The sequence below is a fragment of the Papaver somniferum genome, chromosome 8 (genome assembly GCF_003573695.1).
Source record: "Papaver somniferum cultivar HN1 chromosome 8, ASM357369v1, whole genome shotgun sequence".
Lineage (NCBI taxonomy): Eukaryota > Viridiplantae > Streptophyta > Magnoliopsida > Ranunculales > Papaveraceae > Papaver > Papaver somniferum.
In genome coordinates, this window is record NC_039365.1 from 125,057,319 (window position 1) to 125,072,497 (window position 15,179).

Consider the following 15,179-nt stretch of genomic DNA (forward strand, 5'->3'; position numbering starts at 1 on the left):
ACATCTGGATTTCACATTCTTGCAGGTTGTTTGATGATTCCAAATTGTTGTTGAAGTACACCAAATCCCCGTTCAACATCTTTTCTTGCACCCTCTTGCATCGATGAAAATATTTCCTTTTTCCTACCAACCGGATGTTTAATGGCCATAATAATAGTAGGAATCTCTGGGTATATTCCATCACCTAGATAATACGGCATATCATATGAATGTCCGTTCACCTCATAGCTCACCGGCGGTGCTTTTCCTGTTACAAGACTTCGAAAAACATATGAACGGTTCATAACATTAATATCGTTGTTAGAACCGGGCATACCAAAAAAAGCATGCCAAAACCGCTCAGCAATATAATCAACCATTGAATGGTTGGTTTCGCTACATTGTATGTCCAGTAAATTTTGCCATCCCGCTTTTTCAATAATATATTTAGCTCTAGGACAGTGTTGTGAAATAGTTTGATAGTGATGAATTACCGATGCCAAAGATCCACGATGTTGATACTTCAATTTGTGCTCCCCTGTAAATGTGATGTCCGTAGTAGCGTGCGGTTTATCATCTTGCAGTATAGGAAACCTCCCTAACCGGGGAATATCAACCTCCTTAATTGTACCAGTAGCGATTAAGTTATAATCCTCTTCGGCTACAGATTTTTGTTTCTTGTTCGTCTTCATGCGACCATTGAAACGCGCTGTGAATTTGTTCAACATCTGTGCACACACAATATAGATGCAGTTACATTATTAAAAGACCAACCCTCATTAACGAATATTTTTATTAGTCCATCACCATTTATATTCCAAATACTATAAATCCTTAACACAAACCATATCAATTCCAAATTCTATAATTCCAGAAACACAAATTAAATCGTCACTGATGCATTTCCAAAATCATTACAAGATTCCACAACCCAATTTAATCACTTCAAGATTCCATAAAAATCACTAAAAAATCAATTCCATACTCACGCAATTAGCTCTTCTACATATGTAACTCCCAAAATTTACATAACTACAATTTACATAACTAAAATTAATCACCTCAAAATTCAATAAAAAACAATACAAATTCAATTATTGGTAACCATATTCACATACAACATGCAGAAAACCAATAATTAATCCAATAATTTACATAACTACAATAATTTACTATAATTTAAAATTAATCCAATAATTTTAAAATTAATCCAATAATTTACATAACTACAATTATTGATAACCATATTCATGCCAAAACCTATTACCAACAGACAACATGAAGAAAAACAATAAAAGGAAGCTCTCAATTGAAATAGGTTGATTGAAACAAATGAAGGGTGAGAACTATTTCCCACATAATCGACATAACCACGGATTTTTACAATACCCAAAAATTATAAATCAAATTTTTACAATACCACTGTGGAAGCTCTAATAAATTTTAGTGAATAGATTATAAATCAAATAAAAATTTACAATACCCACAAATCAAATTTTTACAATACCCACAAATAAATTTTTACAATTCCACTGTGGAAGCTCTAATAAATTTAACTATTTTAAAAAAAAAATTAACCAAATTTACATAAGCATAAAATATGGTTTTTTTCACATACATATTAATCTCTAAAAAAACATAAAACACACATACCCAATTAAATTTAACCAATTTCATATTCATATTTGTTCGTTAAAACCAAATTTTAGATAAACTAATTTTAACAAATAAAACCCTAAATAAATTATACAACAATATGGATAAAACAAAAGAGATTAAGAAAAAAAAACATACCTCTTTTGTAACCCGGGTTCATCAAGTATCTCGTTTTTTTCATTTCTTTTACTGCTCTGCTCGTTACTGTGATGTGTTGGTTTTAGAAGCTCGTTACTGTGATGGGCGGTAGAAACAAAGAGGAGGTAGAAAAGAAAAGAAGAAGACGGAGAAGATTAGGGTAAAGGGAAAGTGAACACGTGGGCTATACGTGGTGGTTAGAGATTGTCTGGGCTTTAATGCCACACGTGCTAGATACGTGTGTTAATAGAAGTCCAACACTATACGTACGCCTGCCATGAGGCGTTGATTCCTTCATTCGCCTGAGTGAAACCAAGCGTTGATTATACGTACGCCTGAGAGAAGAGTGAGGCGTTGATTATACGTACGCCCCACGTCAGGCGTTGATTATACGTTCGCCTCAAACAGGCGTTGATTATACTTACGCCTCTAAACAGGCGTTGATTATACGTTCGCCTGAAACAGGCGTTGATTATACGTACGCCTGAAACAGGCGTTGATTATACGTACGCCTCAAAAGAGGCGTTGATTATACGTTCGCCTGAAACAGGCGTTGATTATACAAACGCTTCATTCAGGCGTTGATTATACGTTCGCCACACCAGGCGTTGATTATACAAACGCCCCTTCTCCGAGCGTGAAATATATGTACGCCCCACAACAAGCGTATTCTTTACCAACGCCCCACAACCAGCGTTAACTATATCTCCGCCCGGCCCAAACGAAGATTATACCAACGCTCCACATGCAAGCGTGGATTATACATCCGCCCGACTAAATATACTCCACTGCCTTAACGTGACACTACAGACTAAACTCAAATTTGATCGTTTGTTTTGGTCTTTGATCTTTGGTTTTGATCGTACCACTGTGGACGCTCTTAGAAATCCAAACTCGCTGTAACAACAACAATTCTTCCGTTGAAAAGAGTTGTTTGGAAACCAAATCTTAAGATTCTCTCCTGTTTTCTCTTCCAATTGAAAAAGTGGCATATGAGAACAATTTTTATATGGAACTTATACGCGGAAGGTTGCATGTGTAAACAATTCTAAATTTTTAGAAGAGCCAAATATTTTCCCCAGTGTTTCCACCTAGCACCGGCCAACTCAATTCTGCTGTAATAATTTTGGTTTATGATTTCAAGATTTTAAAACTGAATCAACTTTTTCTGAAGTGCAAAGGCACCGTGGTGGGGCCAATATTTTCCCGAATTGGGTAATTATCGGCTGATTTAATTGAGACCCACTCTCTCCCACGTGTCTCGACTTGATTTCAGGCAATATCTAATGCTGTGTCATCAACGATCCAAAATGATTATAAAATAATAAGCCACCTACTGTCACCCACTACTACCCCCGACAAAGTAAAACCTGTCTAGGGTTTAGCAAAATTCTCCTTCATTTTTCTTCCTTCTTTCCTCCCTCAATGTTTTAAAACTTCACTTTTTCGAGGGGCACCGACTCTCTCCAAATGAAGCAGATTCGCTTGATTAAAATCCTTTTCATTAGAATGATCAATATAGTTCGAGATACACCAAAATTCATTCTTCTAGCAACATCATCAATCCTAGTTCTTTTCACTATAATTCCTCTTTACTATCCTAATCTAATCTCTTATTCTTCTTCTTCCTGGAGCGATTTGAAACTGGGATGCGATATTTTCCGGGGAGAGTGGATTTGGAATCCAGAAGCAACATATTACACAAACGTAACTTGTAATTATATTCATGATCATCAGAATTGTATGAAGTATGGCCGGCCTGATACTGATTTCTTGAAATGGAGGTGGAAGCCAAATGATTGTGAATTACCTATCTTTAATCCGGTTCAGTTTCTGGAGCTTCTTAGAGGGAAATCGATGGCATTTGTTGGAGATTCTGTTGGAAGAAATCAAATGCAGTCGTTGATGTGCCTCCTATCTAAGGTCAGATCTTTAACACCACTGTAATTCTCATTTCTATTGTTACTGTATGATATGATAACATCGTGGGAACCTCATTTAGATTATGATAGTCAATAAGACACCTGGATTTCCCATTACATAGCAAAATTCAACATCATAGAAAATTCCCATTAATAGATCCATGGTTTTCTTTCTTTTTCTGTTTCTTTTGAAGTAATTGCTATTAGATTTTGGTTTTAATTACTGAATCTACAAAGACTGAATGTAGAATGTTTGTTTAGACAGCTTTTTTTTCCCCACATAGCTTAGTGATAGCCTGTTTTTTTGGACAACTGAGATCTAGTTGCTTGAATCTACACCTCACACTTTTGGTGCTTTTAAAATCTGTAACTTCAGCTTTTGTTGTCAATGAGCCTACAAGATAAAGCTATCCAAATAATTAAAAGAAAAAGAAAAAGAAAAAAAAGTTGCTCATTAACCTTAAAAATTGAATTAACGATTATTTGGTTGATTTTTTTCATCATTAGGTGGAAAATCCAGTAGAGGTTTCAGCAAATGATGAGTGGCATTTTAAACGATGGAAGTATACCAATTACAGCTTCACTGTTTCAACTTTTTGGACACCTTATTTAGTAAGATCTGAACAAGAAGAAGTAAATGGACCGACAAACAGTGGCCTCTTCAATTTATACCTAGATGAATTCGACCTAAAATGGACAACTAAGCTACATGAGTTCGACTATGTAATCCTCTCTGCTGGACATTGGTTCTACCGTCCCGCTATGTTTTATGAAAATGGGAAGCTAGTAGGCTGCTTTTATTGTTTGCGCGATGGTGTCAAAGATTTCCCAATGTCTTATGGCTATGCAAAGGCATTTCAGACGGCATTTAAAGCGATAAACAGTTCACCAAAGTTTAAGGGTAAGACGTATTTAAGAACATTTGCACCTTCGCATTTTGAAGATGGAACGTGGAATCAAGGGGCAAATTGTCTTAGAAAGAAGCCATTTAAGAGTAATGAAACTCAGTTGGAACCTAAAGGTTTGTCCTTGTACAATGCTCAGATGGAGGAATATAGGGTGGCAAAAGAAGAAGGGAAGAAGACGGGAAAGAGATTTAGGTTACTCGATACGACACAGGCAATGTTACTGAGACCAGATGGACACCCAAGTAGTTATGGGCATTGGCCACAAGAGAATGTGACTTTGTATAATGATTGTGTTCATTGGTGTCTGCCTGGACCTATTGACTCATGGAGTGATTTTCTACTGGAGATGTTGAAGTTGGATAAGTGAGACTTGTTGATGAATTTTGATTTTTGAGAAAATAGAGTGATTTTTTTGTCCAATTCTCTTCTTTTCCAATAGAGTGATTTCTATTCTAAATCTCATCGATTTGTATGGTACTATGACAAAGGAATCCAGATTGGTTTAACACCCAAGTATTGGCCACACCTCTGGTAAAAATTCGTTGATGTGTGTGTATACCATTTATCTAGTATCACAACCAATTGATTAAGATGATAAAGCAGCATGCAAAATAAGATATAAATAGAAAACCATAAACAAAATGTAAAGTTCGGTATGGCCTACATCCACGGGTGATTTATGTGGTTCGGCATGGCCTACATCCACGGGGTAATGATAGTGTGAGTTTTATTAATTATTGGTTTCATTACAAAGGTGATGAAGCTCCATTAGAAATGGAGTTCAGTGAGAAAAGTAGAGAAGGAGGCTGTTCGGATATCCCAAAATCCACCCTCTCTAACCTAATAATGGTTACAAGTATTTTACTAAATTATTTATAGCTTAGTTTCAAAGCAGAATTAGAATTGGTTTGGTGCGTGCTGTTGTACAATAATATCCAGCTGCAGCTTCTAATCGTCCTCCACGTGTAGATATAGATTATAGTGTCTACAATTTGCCCCTTTTTTTGAGGGTTGTGATTGAACGATCCTTGAGAAAAAAATAACTTTTGCTTTGTTCGTCCATGCTCCAGTCGCTGCTTTCTTCAACAACTCCTTGTCGAGAGGCTTTTCATTCTTTGTGGAGGAATTTCGGTGAAGAATATACTACGCCGAAGTATTAATACTTGTCCCTATTCTTCGTCAAAATTCTGAAACATTCCTGCAGGCAAAGAATTCAAATATGTTTTACCCTTACTTACTGATACGTGGTCTTTCTTACATGACCTGCCCCGTGTATGCTTCAAGTTGTAAGTATTCTTTGGCGCCAGTTTAACTGCAGCAATATTCAGCAATGCCAATACGTGCGGCAGCAGCAGGTGCATAGCTTGGATAAGTCGTTTCGGTAGAGAAGGTATGGCAGCATCATGAGGTCACATCAATAGTCAATAAAGTTAATTAGGCTTTATGTAACATCTCCTTCGGTTCTTATCTTTCTTTGTCCAGGGGTTGCAACGGGGAGCACCTATGTTCGTCACTCAGCGACGTCGACTTGGTCCTAGCATCAGCAGCAGGTAGCAAGTAGCTTGCGTATATCTCAGCAGGATTATATGCAGCAACAACAACAATCTTCGGCATAAGCATCTTATTTACCGTTGCATTAGCTTGTTTGAGTAATTTTCCGCGTTGTGCGAATAGAAGCAGCAAGTAGTATTAGAGGCGTCCGGAGAAGCTTTATCATCAGACAGAAAAGGAATGGATGCTTCGCGTTGAGGCTCAGCGGCAGCATGAATGGCATTTTAGACTCCATCTACATCGGCGCCAACGAGTCTGCTTTCTTCTATATTCTTCTATTCTGCAGGTTGTATATTGAGTTGCTCAGTCTCTTTACACCACTTGACTGATTTCTGTCGAATTGCTTATAATTTCCATCTTCCTTGGCTTTGACCTTCGTTGGTATGTAATTTTCATTACTTGGCTTGCCCCATGTATGCTTCGAGTACATCAATATGGCTTCAGTATGTTTATAATAACAATTCGACGCGCTTTTCTTAATGTAATGCTTGATAGAATGACAATTGGTATTTCGGCGACAGTGTTCCGTTTCCTTGGCAACTTTGGGTGTGCCATCTCAGCAACAGTGGTCTGACAGCAATGGTTCTTCATTAGTTGATCACAGCAACTTCGCAACGCCATGTTGATAACAGCAGCATCGGGAATTAGCAGGTCCGTACGTACATAACAGCAGCAGTTCGAGGCTGTCGTTTGCAGCCCCTTTGGCCGTAGCGATGATATGGCAGGGACACAGTAACTGCTTCTTAGGAAACACTGATGTTGGTTTTCAGGTGCGCAGCGGCTGCACCTTCGGTTGTGTAGAAAGAACGACATCGGTCTTGTGACTTCGGCAGCAGATTGTTCGTCGAAGTACCAGTTGGTAGGTGTGCAGTGACGCCCAAACAGCATCAGTCGTCTTTATCATCTCTTTTCTCGTATGAACAACGTCGGGTATGACCCACCAGCAGCAATGGTCGGCTTGTAATCCGCAGCAGCTTTGGGCGTCATCTTCCTTGGATCAAATTTTGGATTGATATGTGACATGGAAGCCTTTCCCGTCGTGATATGGTTTCTTGTGCTTGGTTGTATGCTTGACGTGTGTCCGTCCCGGGTTGGAAAAACTTCATAGCGTCAGTTGAGCAGTAGCAAGGTACAACATCTAGCATCATCTATTTTGGATTTGACTTTCGAAAGGTGTGCGAAACAAAACCTTTATTTCATCAACAAGTACGCAACAGCATTGCCAGCAACTTGTACGTATCAGCTTGTCCCATGTCTCATCTGCTTTGTCTTGATCCATCAATTCATATGGGTAATATAAACTTCATAAGAATTAAATCAAAGGGCTTGTTTGAAGATCATCAAGGAAAGCTGAAACTTCGGGTACACGCTCGTCTTTCCTTAGTCTATCAGTATGCACTAGTATGGCCTCTACTACGCAGTATCACTACTTCAACCATGTAGCAGCATCCGTAGAAGGTTGTGTACGGCGGCGGTTTGTCTGCCGCATCAGCAGCAATGCCCCATTCTTGCAGCAGCAGCTTTTGTGTGTGAAATATCAGGACTGTTTGCAGCAGCAACAACACCTCGTACATCAGAACATCAACGACTTTCATACCGCAGCATCAGCTTGTACGCGGCAGCTTTATGCGTCGTCTTCTCGGGATTGAGCCATCGATTGGTGTGTAAAACAGAATCTACATGAGGAAATGGAAGAACTTGAGGATTGTCGAAGGCAGTTGGAACTTTAGGTAAGCGATCGTCTTTCCTTGACCCGTCAGTACCCAGCATCAGCAGCAAACATCAGCGGCAATGGGCAATAGTTGAAGTTGATTAAACTCTGCGTATCATCTCCTCTGGTTCTTCGCATCATTTGCCCCTTTTCTTGAGGATTGTTGATGAACGATCTTTAAGAAAAATCTTTGATGCCTTGGCTACTCTTTTGCGTTCTTCATGGAAGAATTTTGGTAAAGAATACACTACGACAAAGTATTAATACTTGCCCCTGTTCTTTACCGGAATTCAGAAACATGCCTGCAAAGCAAAATGTACCTTAAATCAATCGAGCAGCAGCAACCATTGGCATTAGTGGTGCTCGGGAACGGCAAAATCATTGTTTTTACTTCGTCAAATGCGCCTTAAATCAATCGTTCAACAGCAACGACAACATATGTGCAGCAGCTTTCCAGCTTTAATGTGTGTATCTGCATAGAAAAGGAATGGAGAATCTATTTTGAGACTACAACATGTGTACTCCCCGCTGAAGATGAGCTCCTCGTTGTAGCATCAGATGAGTAGCGATGGAAGTAAGTATTGGACAACTGGTGGGATTAGTGGTGTGCGGAGCAGCAACAACTTCAACTGACCAAAGCAGCTTTAGGCGTGCAGCAACTCCTCAGCTTTACTTATGTAACAACAAGCCTGTATATAAAAGAAATTGAGACTCCTGTATAGGCGTGCAGCAACAAGCCTTGGTCTGGTGACTTGGTTCGCTTTCTTTAATTGTTCCTAACTCCGTCTATCCTTGCTTTGATTGCTCCTTGTTCCAAGCTGAGAATTGTGCTATGTGTTGAGGATTTTATGCTATGTGACCATAGTTATTGACAATTCTGCGTTGCCGGGTCCCATGCATCTTTCATTTTCTAGAGTGGCTTTAACCATCGGTGGTGTTGTGAAGTAGCAGCAGCTGTTGCCTGTTGGTGTAGGTTCCGCAATCGGGCAGCAACTTGATGTTGTAGCAAGCATCAGCGTGTCATCGTGGCACCGGGTGGGAGGCATTAGTGCGGGTGTCATCGGCAGCATTCCATGGCATTAGGAAAGCAATAGTGACTTCTCATTAGCTTTGGTGGGTAGGCGTCAGACTGCTCAGGATTCTTATGTTCATGTATAGTCTCAATTGGCATATAAGCATTAGTGTATGACATTTTAAATAAATATTTTCTATGTTATAAGCAATAAGACGGATTCATGGTGTAAGTAATTAACATCGTTGGTTGAATGTAAGATGCTCAAGTAGTAACAAATTCGTGAACTGTTTATATGGTTGCTTTTGCCCCTGCATTGTGCAGATTTATGAATTCATTATCGCCGAGCATGGTGAGTGTTTGAGACCATAGCGTCACGAACCTTGTGCTATGTTTGGGACCTGTCACCCTGTTGGCCAATTTCAGACCAGGGGATTTTCGAACTGTGGGGTTCTAGTTTCAGACATGATGGGTATCTCTTTCTGATGGATGCCTTCCCCCTGGACATACACTCATAGATGCTTATGAGGGAGTCCGGAGAAATTGCACGCAAATGCTTTCCCCAGTATGATGATATGAGACCGGTGGTGCTTGCCCCGGTTCTCCGTTGTATGCATTGGTATCCAAAAAGAGTGATGGTGCTTGCCCCGATTCTCTTTGGATGTGCAAAATAAGATTGTGAAATGCATTGTAAAAAATGTATCCATAAAATGTATGTAATTTTATGTTATTAATACTCCCTCCGTTTCAATTTACTTGATGTTTTAGGGTTTATTTTTGTTCCAAAATAGATGATAATTTTTGTATTTTTCCCAAATTCTCTCTGATTTATCCTTGCTTTGGAATCATACTAGAACATAAAATCTCATCGTAATCAACACATAAACAATAACCCAATTTTTAAATATTTTCCATGGAAGACTAATCTATAAAATTCGGTATTTTCCAAGTAAATTAAAATGAAATTAGTAACTTTCTCACGAATCTAGAAACTAAAACCTAGGTCATTTATAATATTTTTAATAGGTGTTAATATGGATAGAATTGGAAAATAATAATTCTCTATGATGTTCCTTAATCTGTGTTAAAAATTATACAACGTCAAGTAAAATGAAACAGAGAGAATAGTATCATAGAAATGTGTGTACATGTATGCGAAATGTAAGGAGTAAATATTTTCAAACTCTTTATGTGATGTATGTATGCCGTCTGTTGGTTTCGGAAGTGGATTGCCAAAGCTTGGGAAAGCAAAAGCAACTGCCCTTGTAGAGTCTTCGTGGGTACATGGAACGAGCATTGGTTACTGCTGAAGAACACCCATCAACGAGCTTTTAGACTGCCTCCGTCATAAGAGACAAGAAAATTTTGCATGTTCCCTTTTTTGTTGTATCTTATATTATTACATCGTCCTGTCAGCTTCATGCCACTAGTTTCTCCTTGTTGTGTACTGAACTGGAATACTAACTTGTTTTCTTGTTCTGTGATCCTCCAGGCTTGCAATAGTTATTAATTAAAGTTTGGTGTTGTTGGACTAGAACTGGTCATCAACTAGCTAGAACTGTTGTTGAATTTTGAGGCATGACTTGTACTGTGTGTTCTTCAATTACTGAAATGTTTCTCATTGACCAGCTCCATGCGTCATTGGTGGTGTCGATGTGCCCTTCTCCTCACTGCTGTTGCGTCTTTTCATCATTGTTGTAGCTTTTGAGGATACCGGATTCGGAAATTACGGGGCTACACAAACAAAGACCAGAGAGAGCTTCGAATTTTAAACTGCATTGTCATTACTTCGCATGCATACCAACTTTGAGATGCATCTTTGTTGGTTAAACTTCAACATAGAAGTCACTAATAAGCTGGTTAGGACAAGATTAGGAAATTGATGTAATCCTAAGGGAATTAGAAGTCATCTAGTTCTAAGAAAAGAAAAGACATGTAATAAGGTAATAGGACTAGGAAAAGGAATTCATAGTTCTATATATATATAATCACCAAAGTTCTGATTGATCATATGAGCAAGATTAGAGCTTGTGTTTAGTTTTGAGAGATTTTCTAAACATAAATAAAGAGAGTTGTCTTTATATAAGCTAAGTTTCATCTTGCAGTTGCCATTAATTGGTATCAGAGCTTGTTTCTGAGCCATGGAAAACGAAACCACCATTGTGGGTGCAAAACAGTTCACGCCACCATCAATACAAGTTCCAATCCTCAACGCCACAAACTACATAGTATGGGTCATGAGAATGAAGGTACTGATGAAAATCTACAAAGTTTGGGAAACAATTGATCCTGGTACATTGGACCCAGACAAAAACAATGTTGCCATTGGATTACTCTTTCAAGCAATACCAGAATGTCTTGTTCTACAAGTTGGTGAACAGGAAACTTCAAAGAAAATTTGGGATGCAATAAAGGCACGTAATCTCGGAGCTGATCGAGTTAAAGAAGCCCGTCTACAAACCTTAATGTCTGAATTTGAAAGAATGAAGATGAAAGACACTGATACTATTGATAGCTTTGCAGGAAAGCTATCTGAGATAGCCTCAAAAGCTGCGTCACTTGGACAATCCATTGATGAAGATAAACTGGTAAAGAAGTTTCTCAATATTTTACCAAGATCCAAGTATATTCATATCATAGCTTCTCTCGAACAAGTCTTAGATTTAAAGAAGACTAGCTATGAAGATATAATTGGAAGATTGAAAGCATATGAAGAGAGAATCCTTGATGAAGAAAACAATGGAGAAACTCAAGGAAAACTCTTGTACACAAACTCTTACCAACAAAACTCTGCGACAAGAGGAAGAGGTGGTAGAGTAAACAGAGGCCGAGGAAGGGGAGGAAGGTTTAACTCACAAGATAGAACAACAAGTCAGAATGATCAAAACCAAGGGAAAGAAAAGAAGGATAGATCAAACATTATTTGTTACAGATGTGATAAACCAGGACACTTCTTCTCTGTATGCCCTGAAAGAATACAAAAGATGGAAGAAGCAAGCAAGAATGAAACAAGGGAAGCAGATACAAGTCTTTTCATGCACGAAGTTGTATTCTTAAACGAAGGGAAACTAATATCAAAGAACTACGAATCAAAGGATGGAGAAGAAGGAATCTGGTATTTAGATAATGGAGCCAACAATCACATGACTGGTAAGAGACATTACTTTTCTGAACTCAATGAGAAAATCAAAGGACAAGTGAAGTTTGGGGATGGATCTTCTGTAGAAATTGAAGGGAAAGGATCAATTCTATTTTAGAGCAAGACCGGAGAACAAAAGCTTGTCACAAACATCTACTTCATCCCAAACTTACAAAGCAACATTCTAAGTTTAGGACAAGCTACAGAAGTTGGATGTGATGTTAGAATGCGACAAGATTATCTAACAGTTCATGACCCAAGTGGAAGACTTTTAGTTAGAGTCTCACGCTCACAGAATAGACTCTACAAGATAAGTCTCATGATTGGAAGGCCATTGTGTCTGAATATGAGACTGGAAGATCAGACATGGAAGTGGCACGCAAGGTTAGGACACATAAGTTTCAGAACCTTAAAAACTATGTCTCAGAACAAGATGGTTCGAGGGCTACCACAGATAAACGATGAATCAAGGATCTGTGAATCATGTTTAGTTGGGAAACAAACGCGTCAAGGTTTTCCAAAAGCAACAACATTCAGAGCCTCAAAGCCATTAGAGCTTCTTCATGCTGATTTATGTGGTCCTATTACACCACAAACCCTTACAAATAACAAATACATATTTGTTATTATAGATGACTTCTCAAGATATATGTGGTTTATTCTTATGAAAGAAAAGAGTGAAGCATTTGACAGATTCAAAGCTTACAGATTATTCAATCCAACAAAGAAAAGAGTAATAGTGAGTCGAGATGTGGTATTCGATGAAAAACGAACTGGAAAGAAACTAATGATGGACCAAGTAGGGATCCAGGAATTTTTCACATGAGATGGGGTCAAGTAACTGATGAAGGCGAAGGACCCATAATCATAAATACCAATGGAAACAATGATGTTAATCAAGAAGAAGAAGAGAATAATGAAAACACTGAGAATAACGAAGAAGTAGAAGAAGAAGAAGAGGAGATCGATGAAATAACTCAACCCATTCCACTGCGAAAATCAACAAGACAGATACAAAAGCCACAGTATCTGGAGGATTATGTTCTTCAAGCTGCAGAAGAATGTGAGATTATGCTACTTTCTGTTAATGATGAACCAAGGAATTTTCAGGAAGCAAAGGTCTCGACTAAATGGACACAAGCATGTAGAGAAGAAATTATTTCAATCAACAGAAACAAGACTTGGTTTCTAGTTGATAAGCCATAGGCAGCATCAAAATCATGGGAAATTCACCACTTAGACGTTAAGACAACATTCTTACATGGTGAATTGCGAGAAGATGTGTATGTTGAACAACCAGAAGGTTTTGAAGTAAAAGGACAAGAGCATAAGGTTTATAAGTTATCAAAAGCTCTATATGGTCTAAGACAAGCTCCTCGAGCCTGGAATACAAAGTTAGATCAAATCTTAAGAGAAATCATATTTGTTAAGTGCTCTAAAGAAACATCAGTATACAGAAGAGAAGAAAAGGGAACGCTTCTTGTGATTGCAGTCTATGTAGATGATCTATTTTTGACTGGCAACTCCCTTAAGGTGATCAATGAGTTCAAGAGAGAAATGTCATCAAAGTTTGAGATGTCAGACCTCGGAAAACTCACTTATTACCTTGGAATAGAATTCCATCAAGGAGTAGATGGGATTCAGATTAAACAAGAAGCTTATGCAAGGAGAATTCTGAAAGAAGCAGGACTTGAAACTTGTAATCCAACTAAGATACCAATGGAGTTTGGACTTAAAGTTTCAAAGGCACAAGAAGAAGCTGAGATTGATCCAACGAGTTATAGAAGAAATGTTGGATGCCTTAGATACTTGTTACACACAAGACCAGACTTGGCTTTCTCTGTGGGAGTAGCAAGTTGTTATATGCAGAGTCCACGCAAGTCTCATGGTGATGTAATAAAGCAGATATTGAGATATCTAAGAGGAACAATCAGCTATGGATTGAAGCATGGTCAAGGAGGATCAAAAGGAATTGTTGGGTATAGTGACAACAGTCATAATATTGACCAAGATGATGGAAAAAGTACAACTGGTCATATATTTTATCTAGGTGAAGCACCTATTACATGGTGTTCACAGATGCAAGACACTGTAGCCCTCTCATCCTGTGAAGCTGAGTTTATGGCTGCAACAGAAGCAGCTAAACAATCAATATGGCTTCAAGAACTGTTGGGTGAAATCAAAGGAAGAGAACCTGAAAAAGTTCTCATCAAGATTGATAATAAGTCTGCAATTGCACTCACTAAAAATCCAGTGTTTCATGGGAAGACGAAACACATTCACAAAATGTATCATTTCATAGAAGAATGCATCGAGAAGGAGGTCATTAACGTAGAACACATACCTGGAACTGAGCAGAAAGCAGATATATTGACAAAGGCATTAGCTCGGATCAAGTTTGAAGAAATGAGACAATTGATTGGAGTACAAGATATGTCACTGGTAAGGTTGAAGCTTAATGGGGAGAATGTTGGTTAAACTTCAACATAGAAGTCACTAACAAGCTGGTTAGGACAAGATTAGGAAATTGATGTAATCCTAAGGGAATTAGAAGTCATCTAGTTCTAAGAAAATGAAAGACATGTAATAAGGTAATAGGACTAGGAAAAGGAATTCATAGTTCTATATATATATGATCACCAAAGTTGTGGTTGATCATATGAGCAAGATTAGAGCTTGTGTTTAGTTTTGAGAGATTTTCTAAACATCAATAAAGAGAGTTGTCTTTATATAAGCTAAGTTTCATCTTGCAGTTGACATTAATCTTAAATTCTACTTCTGTTTATAACAGGTCCATTGCTTCTCAGCCAGGAACTGATTACACATTTCTCTGGGCAGAGCATTTTGAGCTTGATTTGAGGAGCTGGAGCAATCTTCTCGGATCTGTAGAGCTTAGGATCGTTCATATGTCGGCATTGTACATCTTGGATCTGGGGAATTTGTACATCCTCTATTGAATTGTTGCGCTACGGGTGAATTGAATACGGGCTGTACCAGTGATTGCGCTCGTATTGTTTTAATGAACCCGTAGTTGTTTCTGCAGTGCTGGGAGAGTCGTTGGGGGTTTTGCCTGCATCTCCGGGACTCAGCTGGGCACAGTGTGAGCTGTGTGCTTCATGTTGCGTTGGGCATCGTCCTCGTGTTAAGCATCATCGGTCTGCAT

The 15,179-nt window shown here is 38.5% G+C and overlaps 1 protein-coding gene across 1 annotated transcript; it reads left to right on the forward strand.

The window, feature by feature from the left end:
• Positions 1 to 3,138: 3,138 nt before the first annotated feature.
• On the forward strand, positions 3,139 to 5,126 carry LOC113302910 (protein trichome birefringence-like 19). The gene is made up of 2 exons (XM_026551877.1): positions 3,139 to 3,696; positions 4,203 to 5,126. Exons 1-2 carry the CDS (start codon positions 3,244 to 3,246, stop codon positions 4,968 to 4,970), a joined length of 1,221 nt encoding a protein of 406 aa, XP_026407662.1. The 5' UTR covers positions 3,139 to 3,243; the 3' UTR covers positions 4,971 to 5,126.
• Positions 5,127 to 15,179: the final 10,053 nt, after the last annotated feature.